Source organism: Phodopus roborovskii, unplaced genomic scaffold, assembly GCF_943737965.1.
Source record: "Phodopus roborovskii unplaced genomic scaffold, PHOROB, whole genome shotgun sequence".
Classification (NCBI taxonomy): Eukaryota; Metazoa; Chordata; class Mammalia; order Rodentia; family Cricetidae; genus Phodopus; species Phodopus roborovskii.
The window spans coordinates 48929079-48956284 of record NW_026126407.1 but is presented as its reverse complement, the minus strand read 5'-3'; the positions used below and the strand labels follow the sequence as shown (position 1 = coordinate 48956284).

Here is a 27206-nt window from a genome sequence, read left to right as displayed (position 1 = left end):
TTTTTGTTTTTTGTTTTTCAAGACAGGGTTCCTCTGTGTAGCCCTGCCTGGCTGTTCTGGAACCCACTCTGTAGATCAGCTGGCCTCAAACTCTCAGAGATCTACTTGCCTCTGCCACTTTAGCGCTGGGATTAAAGGTGGGTACCACCATCACCTCTTTAACAATTTATTTTTGGTATTTAATGTATACATGCAAATTATATTTTCTAAAACAGATTTAAAGCATGGCAAACTCCTTTGTATTGAAGAACTTCACTGCCCTTTCAGATCTGCACCCAAATATGGCTAATCTGGTAGGTTTCCACAAAATATTATACTAATATTCAAGTAGTTGCTCATGAAACTTTATGTGGCAGCATTACATTATATCACCATTACTGATTCACTGGACACATGTTTGTAAAATTGACAAGTACATAGATTCTCACTGAGTTAGTAGAATTGTTAGAAATTAAATACTGGTATGCTTTGTATTTATGTCAGCTAAATGCCAATTAATTTTCTTTTATCTATAGAATAGTAGATATAGGATTATAGATATGACTACCAATTATTCAAAATGATGGCTGGGCAAATGTGCTTATGTTAAGCTTGAGTACTTGAGTTTGATTTCCAGAACACACAAGGTGGAAGGAGAGAATTGACTCCTACAGTTGGCCTCTGACCTTCATATGTTCTCTATGCATATGTGCATATATATATATATATATATATAATGAAAATAAATAATAAATATCAAGATGGCGCCAAAAGTGAAGAAGGAAGCTCCATGAAAGCCAAGAAGGCAGTGCTGAAAGATGTCCACAGCCACAAAAAGAAGATCCACATGTCACCCACCTTCTGGCAGCCCAAGACCCTGCGGCTCCGGAGGCAGCCCAAACACCCTTGGAAGAGTGTGCCCTGGAGAAACAAGTTTGACCACTATACCATCATCAAATTCCCCCTGACCACTGACTCAGCCATGAAGAAGATAGAAGACAACAACAGGCTAGTGTTCATTATGGACGTCAAGGCCAACAGGCACCAGATCAAACAGGCTGTGAAGAAACTCTATGACATTGATGCATTGATGTGGCCAAAGTCAACACTCTCATAAGGCCTGATGAAGAGAAGAAGGCATATGTTCAGTTCGCTCCCAATTATGATGCTCTGGATGTTACCAACAAAACTGGGATAATCTAAACTGAGTCCAGCTGGTTAATTCCAAATATACACTTTTTCACCATAAAAAGAAAATAAGCAATAAAGTCTTGTATTATTTTAGTAACTAATAAAATAACAAAATTAATATTCAAACTTATTATAAAATTAAACTATTTTCATTTAAAAGTAGCAATTCTCTAAGAAAATTATCAAAATTTATGTTTTAAGTACTTGTAAACACCTTTTTTTGGAGATAGGATTTCAGCAGGTATTCCTAGCTAGCCTGGAATTCAGTATGTACATCATACTAGCCTTATAGAGATCTGTCTGCTTCTGCTTCCAGAATGCTGGAACTAAAGACATTCACCACCACACCCAGCTGTTTTTATGAATTTTGATGTGGAATTTTAGAGTAAAGATTCCTTGAATACTGAGGCTTATTTAAACAAAATTTGGGTTGATAAAAATGAAGCACTTATTATAAAATAATTACAAAGTTACCATATTCTCTGTCCCTGAGCAGGGGTGTGTGTGTGTGTGTGTGTGTGTGTGTGTGTGTGTGTGTGTGTGTGTGTGTGTGTGTGTGTGTAGACCACTAGGTTAGCCTTAAAAAAAAACTTTCCAGGGCTGGAGAGATGGCTCAGAGGTTAAGAGCAATGACTGTTCTTTCAGAGGTCCTGAGTTCAATTCCCAGCAACCACATGGTGGCTCACAACCATCTGTAATGAGGTCTGGTGCCCTCTGCTGGAATGCATACATACATGCATACAAAATACTGTATACACAATAAATAAATAAATCTTTAAAAAAAAAAAAAACTTTCCATTGTTCTTCCTGCCTCTGCCTCTGTGAATGCTGGGATTACATATGTGAGCCATTAGGTCTGACTTCCAAGCAGTATGCTGTTTACTTGGCTTTTGCAAATCAGATTTCTTAAAATTAATATACTTAAGTGTAACATTAATACTTTACAATGCAAAGTTTATTGATGTAAAAAATTTTATTGTTATAGTTTTCCTTGAAACAAAGTATTTGCTAATTATCTTTTTAGTTAGAAAGTTATAAAAAATTTTTATTGTTTTTATGTGTATGGATATTTTGCTGAATGTGGGCCACATGGTGCCTGAAGATTCAAGAAGAGGACATTGAATATATTAGAACTGGAGTTATATACAGATGATTGTAAAACATCATGTGGATATGATCTTACACAGCCAATGATCTTACACACTGATCCAACTCTCCAGCCCCAATTAGAAAGTTTTATTCATGTTTTCTATTAGTATGTTTCTCCAAGAAAATTCAGTAAGATATGTATGTATATAGAATTTAAGAAATAATATCAGTGTGTATAAATTGATTAAGATGACCAACAGTTCAGCTGGAATGTGATAATCTTAAGGTTTGAGTGTATTTGACTTATTTTTATTTTGTGTGTATGGGTGTTTTTGCCAGAATATATGTCTGTGTACTGAATGCATTCAGTGCCTATGGTCCTCTGGAACTGGCATTACAGTTTTTAGCTTCCATGGGGGTGCTAGGAATGGAACCCATGTTTACTTCAAGAACAGCATGTGCTCTTCGGCCCCTGACTTTATTTTAAATGTCACAAATTATTGCAAAGTTGAAAACAATTGCTAGGATTCTTCATTAAAATTTAAGTTTTTAGGGGGTGTTTTTGGAAACAGGGTTTCTTTTGTGTAGCTCTGGCAGTCCTGAAACTCATTCTGGAGACAGGCTACCCTAGAACTGATAGAGATCCGCCTGCCTCTGCCTCCCCAGTGCTGGGATTAAAGGTGTGTGCCACTACTACCCACTAAAGCTTAATTTGTTCAGAAAGATACTTTTATTTCTTGTTTGTTTTTCTAGGATACTTTTCTTTCTGAAAGCATATTTTTTTGGGGGGGGGCCCAGGGTTCCAGAAGGTTTCTCTGTGTAGCCCTAGCTGTCCTGGAACTAGCTATGTAGACCAGGCTGGCCTTGAACTCACAGATCTGCCTGCCTCTGTCTCAGGATTGCTGGGATTAAATGTGTGCAACGCCACCTCCTGGTTTAAAGCATAGTTTTTAATATTTAATTTTTCTTTGGCATTCACTGAAGAGAACATTAAAACTTTTTTTTTTTTTTTTTTTTTTTTTTTTTGAGAGAGCATTCCTTTGTGTAGTCTTGGCCATCCTGGAACATTAAAATTTTTGAGGATATAGTAGTATCCCCAAGATTTAAGGCCTAGAATTTTAAGATTTAAGTTTGTTAGTGGCAATATCTAAGTTTGTTACAGTCTTTATTATTGTCCAAAATATTTGGAGCCAGAAGCTAAGCAGCCAGGCAGTGGTGATACACGCCTTTAATCCCAGCACTCGGGCGGCAGAGTCAGAAGGATCTCTGTGAGTTTAAGACCAGCCTGATCTACACGATCTAGTTCCCAGACAGCCTCCAAAAAGCAACAGAGAAACCCTGTCTCAAAAGGCAAAACAAACAAACAAACAAAAAACACAAAAAACAAACAATGACAAAAAAGGAAAATCAGAAGAAGAAGAAGAAGAAGAAGAAGAAGAAGAAGAAGAAGAAGAAGAAGAAGAAGAAGAAGAAGAAGAAGAAGAAACAGCTAAGCAGTTTTATGTTAGAAAGCCCTATACAAAACAAAGGAAACTTTGAAGACTATGGCAAATCAAATTGCATCATTATACATGTGTTTTGGATGAATTCAGTAAGGATTGATAGCTCCCTCTAGTGACTGAAAATAAAGTAGAACCATATTAAGTAAATGATTATATTTGTAATAGCAGTTAACTGTCTCATTATTTTGTACTGTTCCTTGGAGAACTGAATATTTATGAAGATTGTTAGATGTTTGTCTGGAATAAATGCATTTAAATATTTCCTAGTCAAAAATGTTTGTTAGAGCTAGTAAAATATAACAAGTCCATGAAATTAAATTTACCATCTACATCTGTGTTTAATATTGGTCTTCTATACTCTTTTGTTTTTCAGAAAATAATCGGTATAGTTATTGGGAAAACAGATGTCAAAGGCTTTCCAGACAGAAAAAGCTGAGTTCTATTTAACTCTTTCTTAGTTTTTCATTAAGTGTGGCTTATGACTGCAACAAAGTACATTTAACTGATTACATTTTCTAGTGTCTTTAATGCCTTAAGGGCGATGACCTGACCTTCTACATGTATGATCATGCTCAATTCAAGGCTGTCTATATATATGAAGATATATTATTTTCAATGATTTAATGTGCTATTCTCCCTCTATATTTTTAAAGGCTTTAGTGGAATAGTTAAATTTATAAATTTATTAATTTGAGGTTTTATAATACCAGTCTCTATATGAACTTGGAACTAGATTTACTGGCCTTTGTCACTAAGTGATCTAAGATCTTTCCTACATTCACCCAGGAACAAGGAATTCAGAAGATACAGGAGTTAAATGATTCCTTTTTTAATTTTCTTTTTCTGAGACAGGGTCTCATATATGCGGCTCTGACTGTCCTGGAACTTACTCTGTAGACCAGGCTGGCCTCTAACTCAGAGATCCACCTGCCTCTGCCTTCCAAGGGCTGGGATTAAAGGAGTGCACCACTATGTGTGGTTAATTCAGATGCTTCTAATGAGAATGGGTACAGTGGACCTGTGGGTCATCTACACATTGGGTAGAGGATGGCAGAAGGGACAAGGCTGAGAGGACAATGGCCACATGGAATAACAACAAAAGGAGCAACAAAAAAATTGGTCTTGATGGAGAATGTAATCCCAGTACTTGGAAAGCAGTGGCAAATTTAGGTTTTATTTTGTTTTTGAATATTTATTTTATAAGCTTGAGTATTTTTATTTTTGTCTGTATGTCCTAGTGCCTCCCTAAAGTCAAAAGAGGGTGTCTTGAACTGGTGTTACAGTTACAGATGGTTGTGAGTCTGGGAATTAAACCCAGGGTATTGGATCCCCTGGAGACAGAATTACAGGTGGTTGTGAGCTGCTTGATGTGGGTGTTGAGAACTGAGCCCTTAACTGCTGAGTCATCTTTCTAATCCCTTTAATATTACTTTTTAAATTACCAAAAGCACCTGAGAAAAATCCCATTCTGGAAAAAATGTACTTGCTGATCTTTAGTGATGCTTTAGTTGCACACAAGTTGTTTTGAAACAACTATTCAGGTATGAATTATGACTTTGGTTAAAGCTTTCCCCAATCTTGTTGGGCTTCACCTATGAAATAATTAGGTTTTTGTGAATGTAATAGTTGAAAAACATGAAATCTAAGCTACCACCTGAACTGTTCAGGTCTGCATGTTACTTTCTTTTGAATACACAGGAATGGGGATAAAAAAGAGCCATAGTGAGATCTAGCTACCATGGCTGCTTATTACACTGTACTTGGAAATGCATGAAAGCATAGTGTAGCAAAGAAAGTACATTAGGGGATGATTATGTAGTCAAGAAGATCACCAAAAGTCCAAGACCAGCCTGCTCTACCCTGTCTCACAAACAAAACCAAAACTACATAAAACAGGTAGTATACATAGGAAATAACATTTTCTACCATGTGTTTAATTTTTTATCATCATCATTATTTTGTTAAGTGATCATTTGTTCAAGGACATGTTTATCTGAAACATAAAAGCATTGGTTTTTCCTCAGATATTGGATCAGAAAGATACACTTTCAGTTTCACCCTTCGTGATTCACCAAACCATTTTGTGAATGTATCCTCTTGGGGCAGTGAAGATTATATCAGGCCACTGTCTGAGAACTTTAAGGTTGGCGAGTGTGGTAAGTAAGTGTTCTTTTTTGTTTGTTTGTTTGTTTGGTTTTTTAGAGAAAATTTTTCTGTGCATGGTGGTACATATCTTAAAACCCAGCACTTGGGAGACAGAGGCAGGTGGCTCTCTATGAGTTTGAGGCCAGCCTAATCTACATAGCAAGGTTTAAGCTAACCCTGTTACACAGTGAGACCCAGTCTCAAAAGACCAGCAGGAAATGGTGGGAGAGGGGAGGAGAGGGAGAGAAAGAGAGAGGAAGGGGAGACAGAGACAGAATGAAACTCCTTAGGCAACTTATTTTGAACAAATGGCAGGTCTTATGTCTCAGCCACCCAAGTGCTAAAATCATAAGGCCTATGCTACCATGCTCAGCAGCACGTTAAAAAATATTCTACTTACAGTATTATTCTTTCGGTAAGTTTGTGGCTGAGTGGAGTCACAGAAAAGTAAAATACAGTTATTCTGATCCTTATTAGGAAAATCCAGTGTTAGCACGGCATGCTTTCTGAACGTGTCCTGGTACATGGTAAATGGTACTTTTACTAGATATTTTACCATCTTTTGTTTATTTCATGTTCTAATTTGCCTCAACCTCATAATTACTGTTTTAACCACATATTTTTCTATAGATATATCCTGGGGCCAATAGTTATTTTTACTGTGGCTTTGAGAACAAGATCTTGTTGGGTCTCACCCATGAAAAAACAGGCTATTCTTCTTTTTTTTTTTTTTTTTTTTTTTTTTTTTGTGAATGCTATGGATGGGGGACTAGTATAAGTATAAACTTCACCACTTGATAGATGACAATTACAGCCTAGACAAGAAATAAGAAAGCATGTGTTCCAGTTCTCCTTTTTGACAGAAAAAGAACAGGGAAGAGTGATATAGTAGTCAAACCATTTTTTTCCAGTGCTGCAGTACCAAACACACATTACACATGCCAATTAAGCAGTGCTCAACTCTATGTACTTAACCATTGGCCCATGTGTGTTCCAGGGATATGGATAGTCTCTGCTGAGTTAAATATTGTTGTCAAACATGTGCACTACGAGGATAGAAAACTTTGAAAATTTCGTAGGCCTAGTACAGGTATAAATAGTCATTGAATGAATGCCGGAACACCTCTGTGTAGAGAGAGGAATTTCCATATTAAAGTGTTAGGGTTAATGGTTGTGATAATAAATAAATTAAAGGATTGTTTGTGGTTAAATGTAAAGGTCAAGTAAATATTTGTTTTATTGAAGGGAATGTTGTAATCAAATCAAATGTTGGATGCAAGAAAATCAATAAAGTAATATTAGTATGAGCCATCTGTTGGGACTTAAAACACAAAGCCTTGGAAATGTTATTTGGGGCCAAATTAATGACATTCCAAATTCCAAGGGTCCCTTTCTCACAGTGACACAAGAAGATGCCTATGGAGGATGGATCCCGATGTTGTGAGGGTCATTGTTGTGCACACTTAGCTCTGATTAATTTTCTGATGATTTTGTGATGTTACTATACTTTACCCTCTGTCTTAGTGATCATTGAAAATCCTCTGATCCAAAGAAAGGAGACAGAAAGAGAAGAAAAGTTCAGCCCTGCAACTCCTAGGTAATATCTGTCCAGCCCAGAGAGCAGCAATCTTTGTGTTAGAATGATAATATTAATAATTTTTTAGAAAAGCAGAAAACTTCAGAAGTTTCCCTATATCAATTTGAAAAGTGGGTTGAACTTTCTCTTAGAATATTTATCTTTAAGATAAATGACATAATTTATAGTTTTTACAACCCCAAAGCTAATTTTATATTGATATTTGTGGAGGATCAAAATCTTGAGGCTACCATAACCCACGGTGCACAAATCCCTTGCACACATCTTAAACACGTCCTCCTTTATATCTGAAATCATCTCTACCTATTAACACCTAATGTACTATAAGTGCTATGTGTGTAGTTATAATGTATTTTTATTCATATTAATTAAGTATATTTTTCTGAAATATTTGATACGTGATTGTGTGGGTCTATGAGTGCAGACTTTTCAGATATAGAGTGTCATGCTTAGATTTGTAAAAACAAGACTCCAGTTTCAATAAAACTAAACAGTTAGAGGGGCTGGAGAGATGGATCAGCAGTTAAGGGTACTTGCTGCCCTTGCAGAGGACCTTGCATTTACATCAGGCAGCTCACAAACAGCTTGTATTTCTAGATTTGGGGAAGCTGATGCCCCCTTCTGGCCTCTATGGATACCACAAACACATAAATATACTCCCACAGACAAAAGCACATACATACAAATAAATATAAATCTTTTAAAAATCTCTAAACAAGATATGATAAATAATGGAATATATATATATATATATATAATATCATATCATATCAGGCTGTCGTTCTATTCACAAGCCCTTTATCTCCTGGAAGGAGAACTTGAGAGCAAGAGTCTTTACAAGAAGCCTGTTGAGGGAGGGCTCTCAGGAGAACACTGCAAGGACGGGGTTGAGGAGGAGCTGCAGCTAGAACTCAGGAAAAAGCTCATAACTATGCCTGTCCCCTTGGAGCAGGACCCTACATGGAAGGCCAGATGTTTGTACCCTGAATTACCCATCACCTACAGTCCATCCCTCATCAACTCTCCCAGATTGGGTTAGGAAGTTAGAAAGGAAACCTCATTCCTAAGGTGACTGTGCCAGTTAACTCCATGCTGCTTTATAAATGGTTCTAGCTGAGTGTGGCAGGCTGTGGCATGAACACCTCCACTTCTGACCTCCACTCATGCTTGTCTCCTACAGCCCCTGAGAATTTTCCTTTTCATGAACACCTGGACTCACTGCACTAAGAGGAGTTCAGCTTTCTTGTTCCTCTGCATAGAGCATTCTCCTGTCCACATGAATATTAGCTTCTTCAGTTATCAGTGTCTCAGCTGAAATGTCACCTCATTTAACCCTCTCATCTGTAGAAGCCCTTTCAGTAACTCACCAAGACTTTCTTCCCACTCTTAGCATTGTAATCAGATAACATTCTGAGATGGTTTGATTAATCGTTCTTATCATCCCTGCTCACATATATGATTTTCATGAGAGTAAGTGTATTTTGTATACTATTCTCCCCATGCCTAGATTAGTAAATAGGTATGGGAGGTAAGACGGGGGAGGTGGGAGGGACCCAACAAATTCAAAACCTCTTGGCATTTTCCAGAATATCCAGAATAATTAACTTTTAGGTTGAGCAACAGGAAACTGCCAACATTCAACAAATTTTCTCCTAAAATAGCAGTTTCATAGCTAATACCTATGCATAGGTGGAACACAGAGTGGGTGGGGAAAGGGAAAAGCAGAGGTACTTCTTAGAGGAAATCCCCTTCTCAGGGATGAATAGAAACAGAGTCTTTTATCTGGGAAAAGGTATCTTGTTCTGTTGTTTAGGAAGAACAGCTTCACTGTAATGTGGAGGTGAGTCATAGAGGAGATGAGTCGGGTCAAAGGACAATGAGAAGTGATGCTGTGAATAACTAAGGCAAAGTAGGAAGGAACGATTGAACTAGAGCTCTGTGGAGGAGGGTTTGTCAAGACTTGTGAAAGGACTGAGGTTGGGGAAATGGGAACCTTAGCTCCAGTGCACTGTGAGAATCTGAATCTATTTCACATACTCACTACAGGAGTACGCAAAATGGAGTTCTTGATCTCAGGTACTTAGGTAAAGCAATCAGAGCCATAAACAAATAATGATGGCTGCCCAGTTAGCTCAATTGGTTAGATCATGGTGTTAACAATGCAAAAGTCAAGGGCTTGATATGGGACTAGAGAGATGGCTCCCCTCAATGGTTAAGGGCACTAGTTGCTCTTTCAGAAGATCTGAGTTCAGTTCCCAGAACCCCCACTGGGGTTCATAGCCATATAACTCCAGTTCCAAAGGATCTGATTCCCTGTTCTGAATTTTACTGGTACAAGGCACACAAGTGGTACACAGAAATACATGCAGGGAAAAAATGCACACATAAAATGAATAAATCAAAGAATGAGACCTCAGGCTTTTATAATCTCAAATTTTAGAGGTTTTGAATTTTTATTATTTTTTGTTTTTGTTTTTCCAGACAGGGTTTCTCTGTGTAACCACAGTAGCTGTCCTAGAACTCACTCTGTAACCCAGGCTGGCCTTGAACTCACAAAGATCGGCCTGCCTCTTCCTCCCTTGTGCTGGAATTAAAGGCATGTGCCACCACTGCCTAGCTTTAGAGTATTTTTATATACTGTTTAACAGAAAAGAAAATTGCAGCTTTAAGTCTTGGATAAGGTCCTACAACTAGCATAATTGGAACTCACAGAAAAACAAGTGAATTCTTAATATATGTTCTTAATTAAAAGAACATTATTTTACTGAAGAAATACTTAAAGACTGATATAAAATGCATTATAGGGAAAATATTTTATAGCATTATTAGATGCTTTTAAGAGTAAAAATATATGGGCTGGAGAGATGTCTCAGTTCTTACTGAGGCTCCAAGTTCAATTCCTAGCACCCACATGGCAGCTCATACCATCTGTAATTCCAGTCCCAAGGGACAGACCCTCTCTTCTAGACTCAACAGACACTACATGCACATAGTGCACAGGCATAGATTTAGGCAAGATATTCATACACATAAAATAAAAATCTCACAGATATGATTTAATAGTAAAATCATACCTTTCTTTATACAGTCTAAATTCCAACAAAAAGTAACTGCGATTTTTTTTAAGGGTTTGATTTTATAATTAGGCTGGCCTGGAATTCCCTATATATACCTTGGTGGCCTTGAACATGTGTTAGTCCTTCTTCAAATTAGACCTGCTTCCCAAATGCTGAGATTACAAATGTGGGCTACCATACCTAGTTATATAATTTAATGTGAGCCAAAGTATTTTTTTAATTAACAACAATGTGACGACTTGTTGTGTTTTCCTCATTTAGCAACTGGAAACTATTGCTCAGTGAGAATCACTCAATGGTAAAAGTTTGTTCCCCTTATGAAGTGGATACCAAGTTACTTTCTTTGATACACTTGCCTGTTAAAGAATCTCGAGATTATTACTCATTGGCTGACATTGTTGCAAATGGAAATAGTCTTGATGGGAAGATTATTAACGTTCTTGCAGCTGTGAGATCGGTAAGTCAGAAAATCAGTCAATTAAAGCTCTCGCAAAGCCCCTTGCAATTTTAATTTTTCAGGGAACTATGTCACCAGACTTGTGTTTAGAATGCTATGTTTTGTGAAGATTTACTTTTCTCTTTATGTTTGTAGTAAGTTGAATATAAAGAAAATAAACATTTCTTGTTATAAGGAAATTAGCATTTATCTGTGAATCACTAACAAAATAAAATTATACTTCATTGCTAATTTCAGGATGCACTATTGTATTTATGAGTGATGTATTAGGTTTATGAAAGCTTTGTTATATGGGTTAATCAAAGACATAAATAGAAAGGATTAGATTATTAATGTGAACAGCATAATGTTCTTTAACCAAGTCATGTGTGTGCTCTCAGCTGACTCAGAGATGGAGTAGGGTGGGAGAAGACCTACTAGACTGCAGTGGGAGCTGCTGTGGCAAGGTGCTGGTGAGAAGCAGAGAACAGTGCCCATAGAAGTCAGGAATATAGTACAGCTTTTGTTACATCAACATCTGTCTCAGTAACTGTGACAAGCTCCTATTTTTAGTAGTTTAACAGACAAAGGCATTGCAAAAAATTTAAAGGTGGACCTCAGAATTATGCTTTGAAGGGCTGGGAGTGTGGCTCCATGCATCCCCAACTCCTACTCCCCCAAAAGTAAATCTTCACAAAACATAGCACATGCAGAAAAATCTTAGGATAGAGAATCTGATACTACATGAAATCTTGAAATTTAGGCAGAATCACTCTCTAGGCTATTTCAACCAACCCTTAGTTGTTTCCTTGAAGTCCTCTAAAAAAGTTATCATTTGCATATTAGACCTAGAGACAGCTCCTCTCACCGCCATGAGCATAGCACTCTCTTTTGTATGTCATATCACTTCTTTTATGCCTTTTATCTCCCCGTTTGACTTCTCAACCCCAAAGACAGTATTTTACCTACTCCCTTTGTTATGGCCAACCTCCCTTATCCTTTGGCCTTTGTTTCTTCCGACTTTCTCTTGTAGATCCTGTTTCACCAAGCCTTTGCATTTTTCTCCAGATATTTCCCACAGTGCTTAGTCTAACCCATAAGTGCAGTGGCGATAATAGCTTAGAAGAGGGTCAAGTAACTATTCTTGTGGTTTTCCCTTAAAGCCACCAGAGATTCTCTCTCTCTCTCTCTCTCTCTCTCTCTCTCTCTCTCTCTCTCTCTCTCTCTCTCTCTCCCCAAGGGTGTCATTATGATAGTTCTAGAACTCATTATGTAGACTAGGCTGGACTTGAAGTTACAGAGATTCTCCTGCCTCTGCCTCCTGAGTGCTGTGACTAAAGGTGTGTGCCACAACACCCAGCTGCTTGTTGTGTTCAAGATCCTCTAAGTCTACCTCTACTTCTTTAATACTTTCCTTGCATTGTGAGTAGAACTGGACATTAAGTCATAGTGTATTCACTCACGTGGTCCTCATGACCTTAACCCCAAGAAGAAGACAAAGGAGGCATCAATATTCAGGAAACTGAGGTCTAGGGAGTTGGAGTACATGCCTTCACAGCAGCTTCTTGCCAGGCACTGTACTAAGCCATGGGAAGAGGCATCTTTCCACATTTATATCACAAGCAGGTCTGCCCTGGAGCATTTGCCCTGGCATATTTATTTACTTATTTACTTAGGTTTTTTTGACATAGGTTATCTTTGTGTAGCCCTGGATGTCCTGGAACTTGCTATGCAGACCAGGCTGGCCTTGAATTCAAGAGATCTTCATTTGCTTCTCCCTCTCAAGTGCCATCACACCCAGCTTTATGCATTAGAGTCAGGATTTTGATGTAACTCAGGCTAGCCTTGAATTCAGCTGCAATTCTGGCTCAGCCTTCCAAGTTCTGGAGTGATAGTTATCTGATACCACACCTGTCTGCCCTAGTATCCTGACAAATAATTTTTGTCTCCCCTTTGAGCACATATGTCTGCATTCTCTCTTCAAAGTGTCCAAACTTACAAGTTCAGCTAAGTTCACCTAGTTTAGGCATAAAGTACATTCAGATAATCACATATTTATTAGTGATTCTTTTCTTGTTAATATTTAGAATTTCATGGTCAAAATGAAACTATTTGATTATATTTAAGTACCTTCACATCTGTAAGAGAGGAATAATAATTTCCTTCAATTTCAAAGGTTGGAGAGCCAAAATACTTTACAACTTCAGACCGAAGAAAAGGGCAGAGGTGTGAAGTTAAACTCTTTGATGAAACAGAGCCTTCTTTCACAATGACATGGTAATCTCCCAAATCTGTCATTTACTATGACATCCTGCTCTTATTACTAAAGACAGAAAACTTTCATTAAAAAAAGTTGTATCAAGAGGTGTTATAATTATAAAAGTTAAGCAACATTTGAAAATATAAAGTTTTTGGGGGGGGGTGCTTTCAAGATAGGGTTTCTCTGTATTGCTTTGGAGCCTGCCCTGGAACTAGCTCTGTAGACCAGGCTGGCCTCCAACTCACAGAGATTCACCTGCCTCTGCCTCCTGAGCTCTGGGATTAAAGGTGTGTGCCATCAACGCCCAGTTAGAAACTTCTTTCTTGAAGGCTGAGTTTTTTCTGTAAGCAACCTTAGATGCCATAGGATCACTTAGAGGTACTTCACTGTGACAACTTTTATTATTCTGCTCCATAACAAACAGTGTTTTATTGGGGTTCACTGATGAGGAACATTTTGAGATTTGTTGGTACCCTGAATAATAGGCTATACTCTAAATTCCTGAAGATTATGACTCCTGATGTCTCTGCCTGCAAGTGGCATTACCTTAAGTCCTCTGAGCTATGTATCCGTGTGCACAATTGTAGGTGAGAAGGCTTGACTTTGGCCAGACAGTGGTGGCACATGCCTTTAATCCCAGCACTCAGGAGGCAGAGGCAGGTAGATCTCTATGAGTTCGAGGCCAGCCTGGTCTACAGAGCTACACAAGAAACCCTTTCTTAAAAAAAAAAAAAAAAAAAAAAAAAAAAAAAACAAAGCAAAACAAAACAAATGCTTGACTGTGAAGATTTTAGGCCTTGAATCATTCAGTTGTAAGTAACCATGTGCTGGACAAATAAAGGACTTATGGAGTAGATATTAGAGATTAATACATGCTGAAAAACAACTCACATAGGTGTTAAGTGTGATATCTTGGGTCTTGGTGATGGCTTGGCCAGTAAAGACACTTTCCAAGCAAACCTGGCAACCCGAGTTTGATCCCCAGAACTTACATAAAAGTAGAAGGAGAAAACTGACTCCATGAAGCTGTCCTCTCACTTCAGTGCGTATGTTGTGGCTTGAGTGCACATATTCCAGTGCATGTATGTACACAAATACACATAGTAGCAATAAATAAGAAAATTTAAAGTACCAAGTCTTAACATCCTTTGGTTACCTAGAAATTCCTAACCCAGTCACTGATGCAGTTTTCATTTTCTCTGTCTTGGGGGTTCTTTTGAGGGGAGGTGTAAATATGTCACAGACAGATTTTCAAAATTTATTTACTTTGTTTCACTTCTTTTTAAACAAATGCAGTTGGGATAATGAATCCATTCTACTTGCACAGAGCTGGATGCCACGAGAAACAGGTCTTAAAATTTTATGATTGTTTTGAAAATATTTATCATTTTCATCCCTCATATGTTAACTTTAAAAATGGCTTCTCCCCAAACAGTAATATTTGCCTCTGATGTAAGAATAAATTTTAACAAATTTCAGAACTGCATGGCAGCAACAGTAATCTCAAAAACCATTATTACAACTAATCCAGGTAAAACGCTTTTTGTTTTTCATTCTTTTGAAAGTGATTGTGAACTTATGCCAGTATTTGTACAATGTATTTAGTAATCAATCTGCAATCTACACTTTTTAAAAAGCTTCTTTCTTAATGGTAGCTGAGGAGTGTTGATGTAAGTGGAAAGACATATCCCTAATGATTTCCTCTAACCAGGCCCCACATCCTAATAGCCATTTAGCTATGAATTCAGATGAATGTATTGGTGAGGTCAGGGCTCTTAGGAACTAATCACCTCTTGATAATGTTACCAGCCTGGGACTAAACCTGCACCAAATGAAGATTTGGAGCCATTTTATATCCAAATTATGACACAATATTCACCTTTTTATGTTAAAAACACAAAATACATTCTTAGTGCTCTTTAGGAATGCAGCTTGAGGATCAACAGCAAGGAGAATGTGCTGTGTGTTTGGTTTCCAGGACCCACATCAGGCAGCTCACAACCACCTGCAACTCCCGGGGATATGACACCCTCTTCTACCTCTGTGGACATGTAATTAAAAATCATATTTTTATTTTGAGACAGGGTCTTACTGTGTAGCACTCAATGGCCTAAAACTCACAAAGACCTGTCTGTCTCTGTCTCCCAATTGCTGGGATTGAAGGTGTGCAAAAGAAACCTTTCTTTTAAAAAAAAAATAAATGTAGCATACTATTCTATTATGTGGTATTATTAGCTATAGACAGTATGTTGTACAACAAAGTTCTTCAACTTATTTTGTCCAGGACATGAATTTAGTAGAATATTTATGAAGGTGTTTAAACTTGGCCTGTTATTTTAAATCAGACATATTTTAATTTCCTGGGCCACACCTATCTACCTTGTAAAGGTAGGGGGCTTAGATGTGTATCACGGATAACATATTGCATTTTTCCATATGATTTTCCTGCCTTGAGAGTATTCATTAGAATGGGAAGTAATTTTGCTTTCCCTATGGACAGTCTGAGCCATGCTCTTTAAGGTGTCCATTGATTTGGTTGCTGCAGCCCTCTTAGCAATTGCTTTCCTTCAATGTCCAGCAGTTCTTATTAGGACTTCACAAACATTCATTCATTCATCCACCCATTAATTTAAAAATCCTCATAGAATGCTTTTTATGTACCAACTATTTAGATAACTTCAATCTTTTTTAGAACAAGACAGGAGACAGTGGAACAAGACAAGAGACACATGGGTGTAAGGATAGTCATGATGTTAGATACTGGAATACACAATGAAAAAGCGCAACCCTGTTCATGAGGAATCCACCCTCAGTTTGAGAAAGAATAGTGATAGGACATATGTAATGGGAGCAGGAGGAAAAAAACTCCTACATCTGCCCAAGAAATTAGAGGAGCAGGCACTAACAGCATGTTCAAGTGGGATTCTGCAACTGAAGAGTTGTGTTGGAGGCCTGGGATTCATGAGCATTAGAATCCTGTGAAGATCTTTTCAAAGTGATTGTATTGCCTAATGGCATGCCACCTAACTACTCCTGATAAAACCTATTTCTAATTTGAGGAACAAAGCTTTAAAATTAAAACATTAAAAACATTTGTAAAGCTAGCCATGGAGCCAGGCTTGGTGGTTCACATCTTTAATTCCAGCACTTGAGAGGCAGAGACCGGCAGCTCTCTGTAAGTTTGAAGCCAGCTTGGTCTACAAAGTTGGTTCCAGGACAGCTAGAGCTACACAGTGAGACCCTGTCTTGAAAACAAAAAGCAAAAAATGAAACACAAAACCACCATAACCAACAAAAATAAGCTAACCATTGCCTTGCGTGCCTAGAATCCCAATACTTGTGAGTCTGACACATGAAGATTCTGAGTTTGGTTCAGCCTGAGCTACCCAAACAAACAAAACATTTATGGGGAGGTTAAACTACCACCTGGATAACAAATACAATTTTTAAAAGTAAATGAAAAAGAGAAAAGAAAATCTTGCTGGTCATGTCTGGTAACCTGAGTTCATTCTTTGTGTATAAGTAGGAGAGGATCAACTCAAGAAAGTTGTCCTCTTACTTCTACAAGAAAGTAGTGGCATGTCTACCCCCATCATGTCACAGACAGACAGACAGACAGACAGACAGACACATACACACATACACACCATTAGTGATAGCAACAAATTAATACAATTTTTAAGATTTATTATTATTTTATGTGTGTGAGTGCTTTGCCTGCATGTATATATGTATACCACATGTGTATCTGTTGCTCTCAGATGCCAGAAAATGGCATTGGATCCCCTGGGACTGGAGTTACAGCTGGTGTGAAACATCATGTGGGTTCCAGGAACCAAATCTGGGCTCTGCAAGAGTAGCAAGAGCTCTTAACACCGAGTCATCTATTGGGACCCTAAAATTACTTTTTTAATCAAGGAAAGGAATAAAATAATGAACAATGAAAAAGGAACATACAAATAATCTATAATCGTATCACTTAGAAATAATAATTTCTGCCACATCTATTCCTCTAGATAATTTTATATATATTCATGTTTTTCAGTTTAAAAGTGTCAGGGTGGTGGTGGTACACACCTTTGAGAGGCAGAGGCAGGAGGATCTCTATGAGTTTGAAGCCAGTCTGGTCTGCAGAGCAAGTTCCAGGACAGCCAGGGCTGCACAGAGAAACCCTGTCTCAAAAAACAAAACAAGAAAGAGTCTTATACCACATTTTTATAAAGCTGCCCTTTTCACTAGCAACAGCTGCAACATCTTTTCATGTTGATTCACTTTACCTTACAGTGTTAATGATAATTCTGTTGGATTATGATATTATGTGGTATCATGTTTTACAATTAAGATAATTTTAAATGCTTTGTAGTAATTTAAAAGATAATTATTTGGCCTTTCCCTTATTATTCATTTTCAATTTAAGATACACCAGAAGCCAATATCCTGATGAATTATGTAAGGGAAAATAAAGAAGCAAATGTGGCTGATGAAATTGAGAGTTATTTGAAAGAGTCCATAAACTGTAAGTGACCTTAAGATGAGAGAGATTATTTTTCATTGTTGGTCTTCATGCATCCTAAGCAAATGTTTTGTTGCATTATATTCTTAGATTCTTGTTTGATTTCTTTCTTTTCTTTTCTTTTTGGTTGTGAGCCTTTAATGGCTGAGCCATCTCTCCAGCCCCTTGTTTGATTTCTTTTGTTATATTTTTTTTTCTGAGACAGGGTCTCACTATGTAGCCCTGAGTGGCCTGTAACTTACAATGTATACCAGGCTGATATCTGCCTTATTCTGGCTCCCTAGTGCTGGGATTAAAAGTGTGAGTCCACTATATATATGCCAATCTGAGAGAGTTAATGACTCTTGCCTCGGGCAAGGGCAATGCTCTCAGAATTTGGCAGAAAGTATTGTATTCATAAGACCCTGAGTTCAACCCATATAGGTATAGGTATACATTTATGCATATATGGAATCCAGATTTTCTGGATAAGTCTCCATGTTCTACTCTTCTTAGCTTTTTAGTTTTTTTCTTTTTAATTTACTCTTTTCTCATGCAATACATCCCAACAGCAGCCTCTCTTCCTTCCACTCTTCCCTACTCCCACCTTTCCTCACCCCCAGGTCCACTGCTCCTGTTTCCTTTCAGAAAAGATTAGGTTTCCCAGTGATACCAACTGAACATGGCATAACAAGCTACAATAAGACTATGCACAAACACTCATATATAAAGGCTGGACAAAGCAAGCCAGTAGGAGAAAAAGGGTCCCAAGAAAAGGCAAAAGAGTCACACACACCTCATTCCCAGACTTTGAATCCCACAAACACCCCAAGTTAACAACACAGCATGTATGCGGAGAACTGAGCACAAACCCATGCAGGCTTTAGTCTCCATGAGCTCCATGAGGACTGCTTAGTTAATTCTGTGGACTGTGGTCTCCTAATCTCCTCTACCCCTCTGGCTCCTATCCTAGTTTCCTCTCTTCTGCAGGGTTCCCAGAGCTCTGCCTATTGTTTTTGTGTGGGTCTCTGCATCTGCTCCTATCAGCTTCTGGAGGAAGCCTCTCTAATAATGATGATTGATTGAACTAGACACAGATCTAGAGTTCTGATGGATGGCATAGCCTCTCTCTTACCTTTTTAATGCTATCATTTGATAATTAGAAATCTTTATTCAATGAAGACTTAATTTCTCATTCTTTTTCTTATTTTGTGATGATACCCACTACTTAATCACATTTAATATAGCTAATAGAGTGTTGTTTTGTTATCTTAGCTACTTAAATGTCTTCCTTGAATTTTATTGCCTTTCTATTGGGACACAAGCCTTTGTTCTGAGAACATATATAGAACTGTAATACTTGTTTTTATTTTTAGTAAACACAATAGTTGACGTCTATACAGTGGAACAGCTAAAAGTAAAAGCTTTGAGAAATGAAGGAAGAGCTGATCCTTTCTATGGCATCCTCTATGCTTACATTTCTACATTGAACATTGATGATGAAACTACCAAAGTAGTTAGAAATAGATGGTAAGTAAACATTATTTTTAACAAATTATTGTTTATAAAAATAGCTATTGTTAACAAAGTTAAACTCTATAATTGTTAAAGGTATTCTCTGCCTTAACAGTGGTTGTGTGAAAGTTTTCATATAAATGTACCATAATTAAAGGTTTTCATAACAAAATATAGTCTGTGTTGGCTAGTTTTATGTCAACTTGATACAAGCTAGAGTTATCTGAAAGGAAGGAGCCTCAATTGAGGAAATGTTGCCATAAAATCTCTCTCTCTCTCTCTGTCTCTCTCATCTATCTCTCTCAGGCAGGGTCTCACTATATAGTTCTGGCTGTTCTGAATCTCACTCTGTAGACCAGGCTGGCCTCAAACTCACAGAGATCTGTCTCAGGCATTAGTGCTTAATGGGTAAGGGAGCATCCCATTATGGGTGATGCCATTGCTGGGCTGGTGGTCCTGGAGTCTATAAGAAAATAGGCTGATGCCAGGCAATGGTGGCACACACCTTTAATTTCAGCACTTGGGAAGCAGAGGTAGGTGGATCTCAGAGAGTTCGAGGCTAGCCTGGTCTACAGAGTGAGTTCCAGTATAGCCAGGGCTATACCAGAAAAACCCTGTCTTTAAGGGAAAACACACATACACACAAAAAAAAAAAAAGAAAAGAAAGAAAGAAAGAAAGAAAGAAAGGAAGGAAGAAAGAAAGAAACTAGGCTGTGTAAGAAAGAAAGTAGGGAGCAAGCCAGTAAGCTGCACTCATCCATGGCTTGTTATCAGTTCCAGCCTCCAGGTTCCTGCCCTGTTCCTGTTCTAGCTTCCTTCAATGAGGGATTACAATGAACAAGTGTAAAGCCAAATAAATCCCTCACTTGCCAACTTGCTATTTGGTTATGGTGTTTTGTTACATCAATAGAAACTCTAACTAAGACATAGACAATGATGATAATAACTGACTTAGGCCTAGGATAGAGCTATGTGTATTAGTGCTTGACTAGCATGAGCATGGCCCTGGGTTCAATTTCCACCACCACAAAAAAGAAAGAAAAAAATCCACCCTAGTTTTTAAAGTAAAATAGATCATATTTCTGCATCATAAAAGATAATATTGTTTGAAACTTTTTCAATTTCTTTTTTTTATATATATATACTTATTATTTTTTTTATTTTACATATTGATCCCAGTTCCCTCTCCTTCCCTCCCATGCCCTCTGACCTCCCTCCAGTCCCATTCCCACCCACTCCACAGGAAGGGTGATGCCTTCCAGGAGGGATCATCAAAATCCCTCAAGTCATTTGGAGTAGGTTCTAGGTCCTCCCTCCTGTCTCTAGGCTAAGGGAGTATCCCTCCATGGGGATTGTGTTCCTAAAGTCCTTTCATGCACCAGGGATACATCCTGGTTCCACTGTCAGCGGTCCCTTAGACTGCCCAGGCCTTCTAACTGAGACCCATATTCAGGGGTCTGAGTCTGTACAATGCTGGTGTTTTGCTGATATTCATAGGAGACCTGCCCTTTTCTGAACAGAAACAGAGGGAGAGAATATTGGGAGTAGGACTAGAGGTGGGTATGGGGGAAGGACTGGGAGGATAGAAGGGAGGGGAAACTGTGGGTAGGATATAAAATCAATAAATATTTAAAAATATAGAGATAGAGCCTGGTGTTATGGTATCTTTTTGTAATCCTAGTACTTGGGAAGTAGAGGCAGGAAGATCATGAATTCAAAGCCAGTTAGTGCTACATGAGAGCCTGTTTTAAAAACAGAAAATAACTCTTAACTAAAACAAAAGAACAGAGAAACCTTTCTTAATCTTTGTCCAATGTACCCTAGAAGTTATATTTTGCAAGATATAAAGCCTTTCTTCCATCAGGACAGTGAATTCATCAGTCTGATCATCTATCTCATCCAAGTCCACAGATTTACACATGGTCTTTGTGTATGGATGTTCTATATATAGTTTTGGCACAGAACAGGTTTGTGTATATAGTTTCATAGTAAAGATACTAACCTCTGGGGTTTTAGAATATTTTATAATGTTATTAGAATATTAAAGAGATAATAATGCTAGAGCAAATTTGTCACTGAGGATCATTATCTTTTGAATAACTTTTGTTTCTTTTCAGCTATAGCTGTGGTTATATTGTAAATGAAGCCTCCAACACTTGTACAATTTGCAACAAAGATTCTTCCAGACTTAAGTCATTTTTTCTCAGTTTTGATGTGCTGGTTGATCTCACTGACCACACTGGGACACTCCACTCCTGCAGTCTCACAGGAAGTATTGCTGAGGAAACTTTGGGCTGCACGGTAAATAGCAGAAAGGAAGAAAAATATACAAATATTTCTAATATTCTTGAATATTCTTCTTTAAAGCTATAGATTGAACATTTGGTAGAAATAGTCAATAGAAATCTTGGGGGAAAGCCATCTTGGTTTAAACATCCATATTTAGAATTTTTTTCATAGTTAGATTTTTTTCTTTTTAAATGTATTTTGTGTGTATTGGGTTTGCCTGAATGTATATTTGTGCATTACATGCCTGCCTAGTGTCTATAGAGTCCAGAAAAAGGCATCTGACCTTCTGGAATTGAAATTAAAGATTGTTATGAGCTGCCATATGGGTGCTGGGAACTGATCCCGGGTTCTCTATGAGTGCTTTTAATCACTGACCCATCTCTCCAGCCCTAAACAATGTAATTTTAATGAACATACAATCTATTAAAATTTCAATTAATTTTGACTATTATGAGTAATGACAGGCCTTCAGCAAAACAGAGGACTAAATATGACATTTTAGGACAGTGTCCTGCTGTGTAGCTCAGACTGGTCTTTTTTTTTTTCTCTGTGTAGCCCTGGCTGTCCTGGAACTCACTCTGTAATCCAGGCTGACCTTGAACACACAGAGATCTGCCTGCCTCTGTTCCCACTGCTGAGATTAAAGGCATGTGCCACCACCACCCAGCTTAAATGTGACACTTTATATAGTCAATTATAATGGGTAAAGCATATTGGGGATATTGATTAGGCATGCATTGGCTGTTCCAGGCATCTGTATTGGCCATATCTCTCCTCTCCAGTCAAATAGCTAGTGCACATTTTGTCACAGTTCTGCAGCTACAGAACAGCAGCAGAGACATGGAGACTGGTACATATTTGTTAAAACCTGGTCACAGCTGAGCATAGCGGCACATATCTGTAATCCTAGTATTTGTGATGTAGAGGGAAGGGGATCATGAATTCAAGGCCATCCGTGAAGTACACTGTGAGTCTGTAGGATAGCCTGGGCTATGTGAGATCCTATCCAAAACAAACAAACAAACAAAAAATAAGAAAAAGAAAAACAAAACAAAAACAGACCATAAAACTTATCATTAAACTTTGGTTCAGAATTCTGAGCCAATTTATCTGGAGGAATTTTCCCTGTTGAACTCTTGACTAGCTTTAATGATAGTTTTTCATGCTTTATCTTCGCTATCAAAGGAACTGAGCTGTGATGCTGTAAAATTCCATTTCTAGTGAGCACTCGTGTTTCAGTGTTGTCAAATGAGTTATTTATGTCTATTTCAGAAACACTTACTTGATCTTTTTTCTTTTAACCAGATAAATGAGTTTCTTGCAATGACAAGTGAACAAAAAACAAAACTGAAGTGGCAGTTTCTTTTGGAAAGAAGCAAAATTTATTTAAAAGTGAGTGTATTTTAAAGTAGTGTTATTTTATAAATTCAAGCAGTCTTTATGGAAGATTTTTTTTTTCAAGAGCTGAGGGTAAAACCCTTTCTTATGCTAAGCAAGCCCTCCACCACTAAGCAGTGCCCAGCACAGGAGTTAATTGCCATTAACAATTCTCAAGTTCAGTTGTAAAGAGGGAGGAGAGATGAGCAAAGGAGTCAAGACTGTGCTGTGCTGTGGAAACCTACAGAAACAGCTGACCTGCCCTAGTGAGAGCAAGGGGATCCCAGTCCTAAGGCTGGGGAACCCAACATTGGACCAAATCAAGCCCTCTGAATGTGGATGCCGGTTAGGAGGCCTAGGCAGTCTATGGAACCTCTAACATTGGAACCAGTATTTATCCCTAGTGCACAAATGGTCTTTGGGAGCCCATTCCCTACGGAGGGATACTATTTCAGCCCAGATACATGGAGGAGGGTCTAGGCCCTCCCCAAAATGATGTGATACACTTTGATGATCCCCCATGGAAGGCCTCATTATCCTTGGGGAGTGGATGAGGGGGTGGGTTGTGGGGGGTTGTGGAGAGCATTGGAGGATGGGATGGAGAGGGAAGAGGGGGATTGATAAGTAAAATAGGATTCTTTTTAAACAAAGGGGAAAAAAAACCCGAATTCTCAATTCCAGATGTGCAGAAGGTTTGTCTGTCATGGAAACAATGGAAATAGTCATAGAATAAACCAATAACACTAAATAGGTAAATAGGCCAATGAAGAAAATGTCTTTTAAATGATAACTTCAAGACAAAACAACAGACATCACTGTAAGACTGGGCTGTCCTCAGTCCTGCCTGCCTGCCTATGTGGCACTGCTGTTTGATGAGTGAGAGGGTTGTAGAGTAGCAGTTCAATGTCTTGTGTCTGGGCTGATACAGATGTGGTGTGAAATCCAGTTTCACCTCTCCTCAGCCTGTACAATCCCCAAATGTGAGTTCACTTTACTCAGCCTGTATAGCTTTGTGATCCTGTAACTGTGGAGGGCCAGTACTAACTCTTGAGATATTCCCTAGTGAGGGGACAATAGCCAGTGTTACTTCCTTCCTGCTATGCTTTTTAGTGTTTTCTGTTGTAGTTTTCAGTTACTGAGCTCCAGTTTGTATTTGCTGATATTTATTCTATTTGAACTTTATATTGAGGACATGTACAAACATGCTCATGAGCACACATGCCATTAGTGGTCAGAGCAATGATGTCCTCTCATACTGTACAACCTTTGCAAAATGATAGAGAATGAGAGTAGAAATGTCAGCACTTTGATATACCTCTGATGACCCCTTTCTGTGGTCCTTGTGAATGCTGTTTCTACTCCACTGCAGCCTCAAAGAGGGCTGTACTATTTCCAAGTGGTCTCTTTCTAGTAGCCTCAAGGTTAACCTGAATAGATTGTAGACATGGAGTCAGCAATAACCTCACCAATATCTCTAAAACTGGGCTTCAGGTAGTAACCATGGGTCCCAGGCCCAGGAGAAAAGTTAGTCATATGCTGCATCTTCCCATATTCCTATGGACCCACAAAATGTTCTGTTCTATCATCGTAGGAGCACACATGACCTTGCTAATGAGTTTGATCACTTTAAATCATTTATTCTTATTTTATGTATATGGTGTTCTGCCTACATGTCTCTCTATGTAGCATGTGTCTGCAGTGCTTATGGAAACCAGAAAAGGGCATCTGATCCTATGGACCTGCAATTATAGATGGTTGTAAGCTACCACATGGGAGCTGGTTAGTCAACTAGGGTTTTATGCAAGAGCATTAAGGGCTTTTAACCACTGAGTCTAGCTCTATTTGATCACTTTAAATTCATGGAAACATAAAGTTTTCCAGACTTTATTCATGTACAACAAATTGTCCTCAAGTAAAAGGATACTGGATCTTTCCAAAACATAGGTTTAAAAGATTGTATTTGGAGCTGGGTAGTGGTGGCACATGCCTTTAATCTTAGCACTTGGGAGGCAAAGGGAGGAGGACCTCTGTGAGTTCAAGGCCAGCCTGGTCTACAGAATGAGTTCTAAGACAGCTGGGTAAACAGCTGGAGAAACCTTGTCTTGAAAAACAAAATAAAAACATTGCATTGGGGGTGGGGAGGGGAGGTTAGTGCTGAAGATATAGCTAAGTTGTAAGAGGACTGGCTGCTCTTCCAGAGGAGCTGAATTCCTTCCCAGCACCCACATGAAGCTCACCAACTGTCTCTAACTCCAGTTACAGGAACTCCAATACCCTCTTCTGGCCTCTGAGTGCACCAAACATGCAAGTGATATACAGACTTGCATGTAGGCAAAACACCCATACATGTGAAAAATGCATTTTTTAAATTTCTTTTGAGATAGGGTTTCTCTCTGGGCTTAGACCTCACTATTGACTGGATTTAAACTTAAGGCTATTCTCCTGCTTCAGTATTCCAAGTATTTGGATTACAAACATGAACTTTTGTGTGTGTGTGTACTAGTGATGGAACCCTATAGTCAAGTCTCTACCAGTCAGCCTATATCCTAAGCAACATTTAAATTGGACTCATGAAAAACCTTGGGCAGATATAACATGATTACAGTATATGAAAATATACAATAAAGACCAGAGCCTGTGCACCAGGTGCAGTGGTTTAATTAAGCCTGTATCTACTTGGAAGGTAAGACAGGAGAATTGCTTGAGGCCAGGAATTAGAGACCAGCACATACAATAGCAAATCACAAAACCCTATTGCAAACAAGCAAAAATGTGAGAATTATTATTTGACATGTTTGATCCAGTACGGTAGCTAGGTAATCTTAGTATCTGGGTAGTAGAGGCAGAAATACCAGAAGATCCAGATCATTCTCAATAGTATAGGAAGTTGGATATCATTCTGGGCTATGAGACTCTGTCTTAAATACAAAACAAAACTCTGCCTATAAAATAAAATATTTAATATTTAAATATTTAGTATTTAAATTAATGATGGTGGTGCTTAACCAGGTGGTAGTAGCACATGCCTTTAATCCTAGTACTGGGGAGGCAGAAGCAGGTAGGTGGAGTGCTGTGAGTTTGAGGCCAGTCTGGTCTACAGAGGGAGTTTCAGGACAGCAAGGACTGTTACACAAAGAAACCCTATTTCAAAACAAAACAACAACAACAACAACGAAAAACAAAAACAAAAAAAGGTTGCTACTTAAAATGATTTCAAGCTGGGCCTGGCAGTGCACACTTGTAATTCCAGTAATAATGACTCCAAAGTAGAAGGATCATGAGTTTGAAGCCAACTGGAGCTACAGAGCAAGACCCTGTTTCAGAAAAGCACAAAACCAAACAACAACAAAGACTTGGAAATCTTCCTTTGTGGTCATTGGTTTTCAACTCTGTTTATAAGACAGTATTTAAATCTAACATTCTGTCTCATTTTCTCCTCAGTTGATTTTATCACACAGAGCAAAGGGTGGACTAAAAGTTAGCATACTCTCCTGTAAGCTTGCAGATCCCACTGAAGCAAGCAGAAACCTGGCTGGACAAGGACACACTTAAAACCATGTTTTGTTCCAAAATATGGAAACGTATAGGAGTTTAACTGTTTAAAATGGAATGTTTGAGAATTATGTGTAAAATTACATTTTGCCTAACTATAGTGAAACTATTCCCTAGGTTGTTACTGTTTACTTGTGGAGTTGCCTCAGCTACTTGGAAGACCATTTCTAATAGGTTGGCCCTGTCTTTTCTCACACTGGAGAATATTTGCTTATGTACAGTAATAAATATGCTTGATCTTCCTCATGGGTGTGAATGGTTTCTTTGTCTCCAGATGGAACCTTTCAAATTGTCTTCCCTGTAGTGTGGTAGCACCTATCACTTGACAGAATGCAGTGAAAGGAGAGATGGCAAAACCGTGCAGGAGCTGGCCCTGCCTTTCATGATGACACTCTGGAGCTACCTGGTGCATGCGAAGGCTTGCTGATGTAAGCTTGGCACTTATGAATCATTGGGGAGGAGACAACTTCAAGAGCTACAGGAGTGATGTCTGAGTCCCAGGAACTTTGAAGAGGGAATTTTCTCAAGACAAAAGGGTGGCAGCTGCTTTTCATCCTACTCTTCTCTGAAACAACACAGGGCACAGTGTTCAGCCCCACACGGATCTGAGCCACTTGTTTCAGGAAGCAGCCCTTCAGTAAGACTTACCCTAGTTTGGCAAACGTCAAATCTGACCCACTGTCCTGCACACAGACTGAAAAGTGA

At 38.4% G+C, this 27206-nt stretch overlaps 1 protein-coding gene across 1 annotated transcript; it reads left to right on the top strand.

The window, feature by feature from the left end:
• The first annotated feature begins 212 nt into the window (after nt 1-212).
• On the top strand, nt 213-26743 carry Meiob (meiosis specific with OB-fold). Its single transcript, XM_051181172.1, has 13 exons — nt 213-293; nt 4135-4192; nt 5786-5917; nt 7431-7503; nt 10842-11037; nt 13193-13293; nt 14573-14625; nt 14712-14807; nt 17694-17792; nt 19145-19298; nt 21401-21584; nt 22878-22964; nt 26391-26743. Exons 1-13 carry the CDS (start codon nt 225-227, stop codon nt 26499-26501), a joined length of 1413 nt encoding a protein of 470 aa, XP_051037129.1. The 5' UTR covers nt 213-224; the 3' UTR covers nt 26502-26743.
• The last annotated feature ends 463 nt before the right edge of the window (nt 26744-27206 follow it).

Excerpts from the sequence above, each read along its gene's own strand:
- Meiob (XM_051181172.1), top strand. The coding sequence starts at position 225 with ATGGCAAACTCCTTTGTATTGAAGAACTTCACTGCCCTTTCAGATCTG. Across the intron at positions 11,038-13,192 it reads TTCTTGCAGCTGTGAGATCG|GTTGGAGAGCCAAAATACTT; the intron begins GTAAGTCAGAAA and ends TCAATTTCAAAG. Across the intron at positions 14,626-14,711 it reads CTGGATGCCACGAGAAACAG|TAATATTTGCCTCTGATGTA; the intron begins GTCTTAAAATTT and ends CTCCCCAAACAG.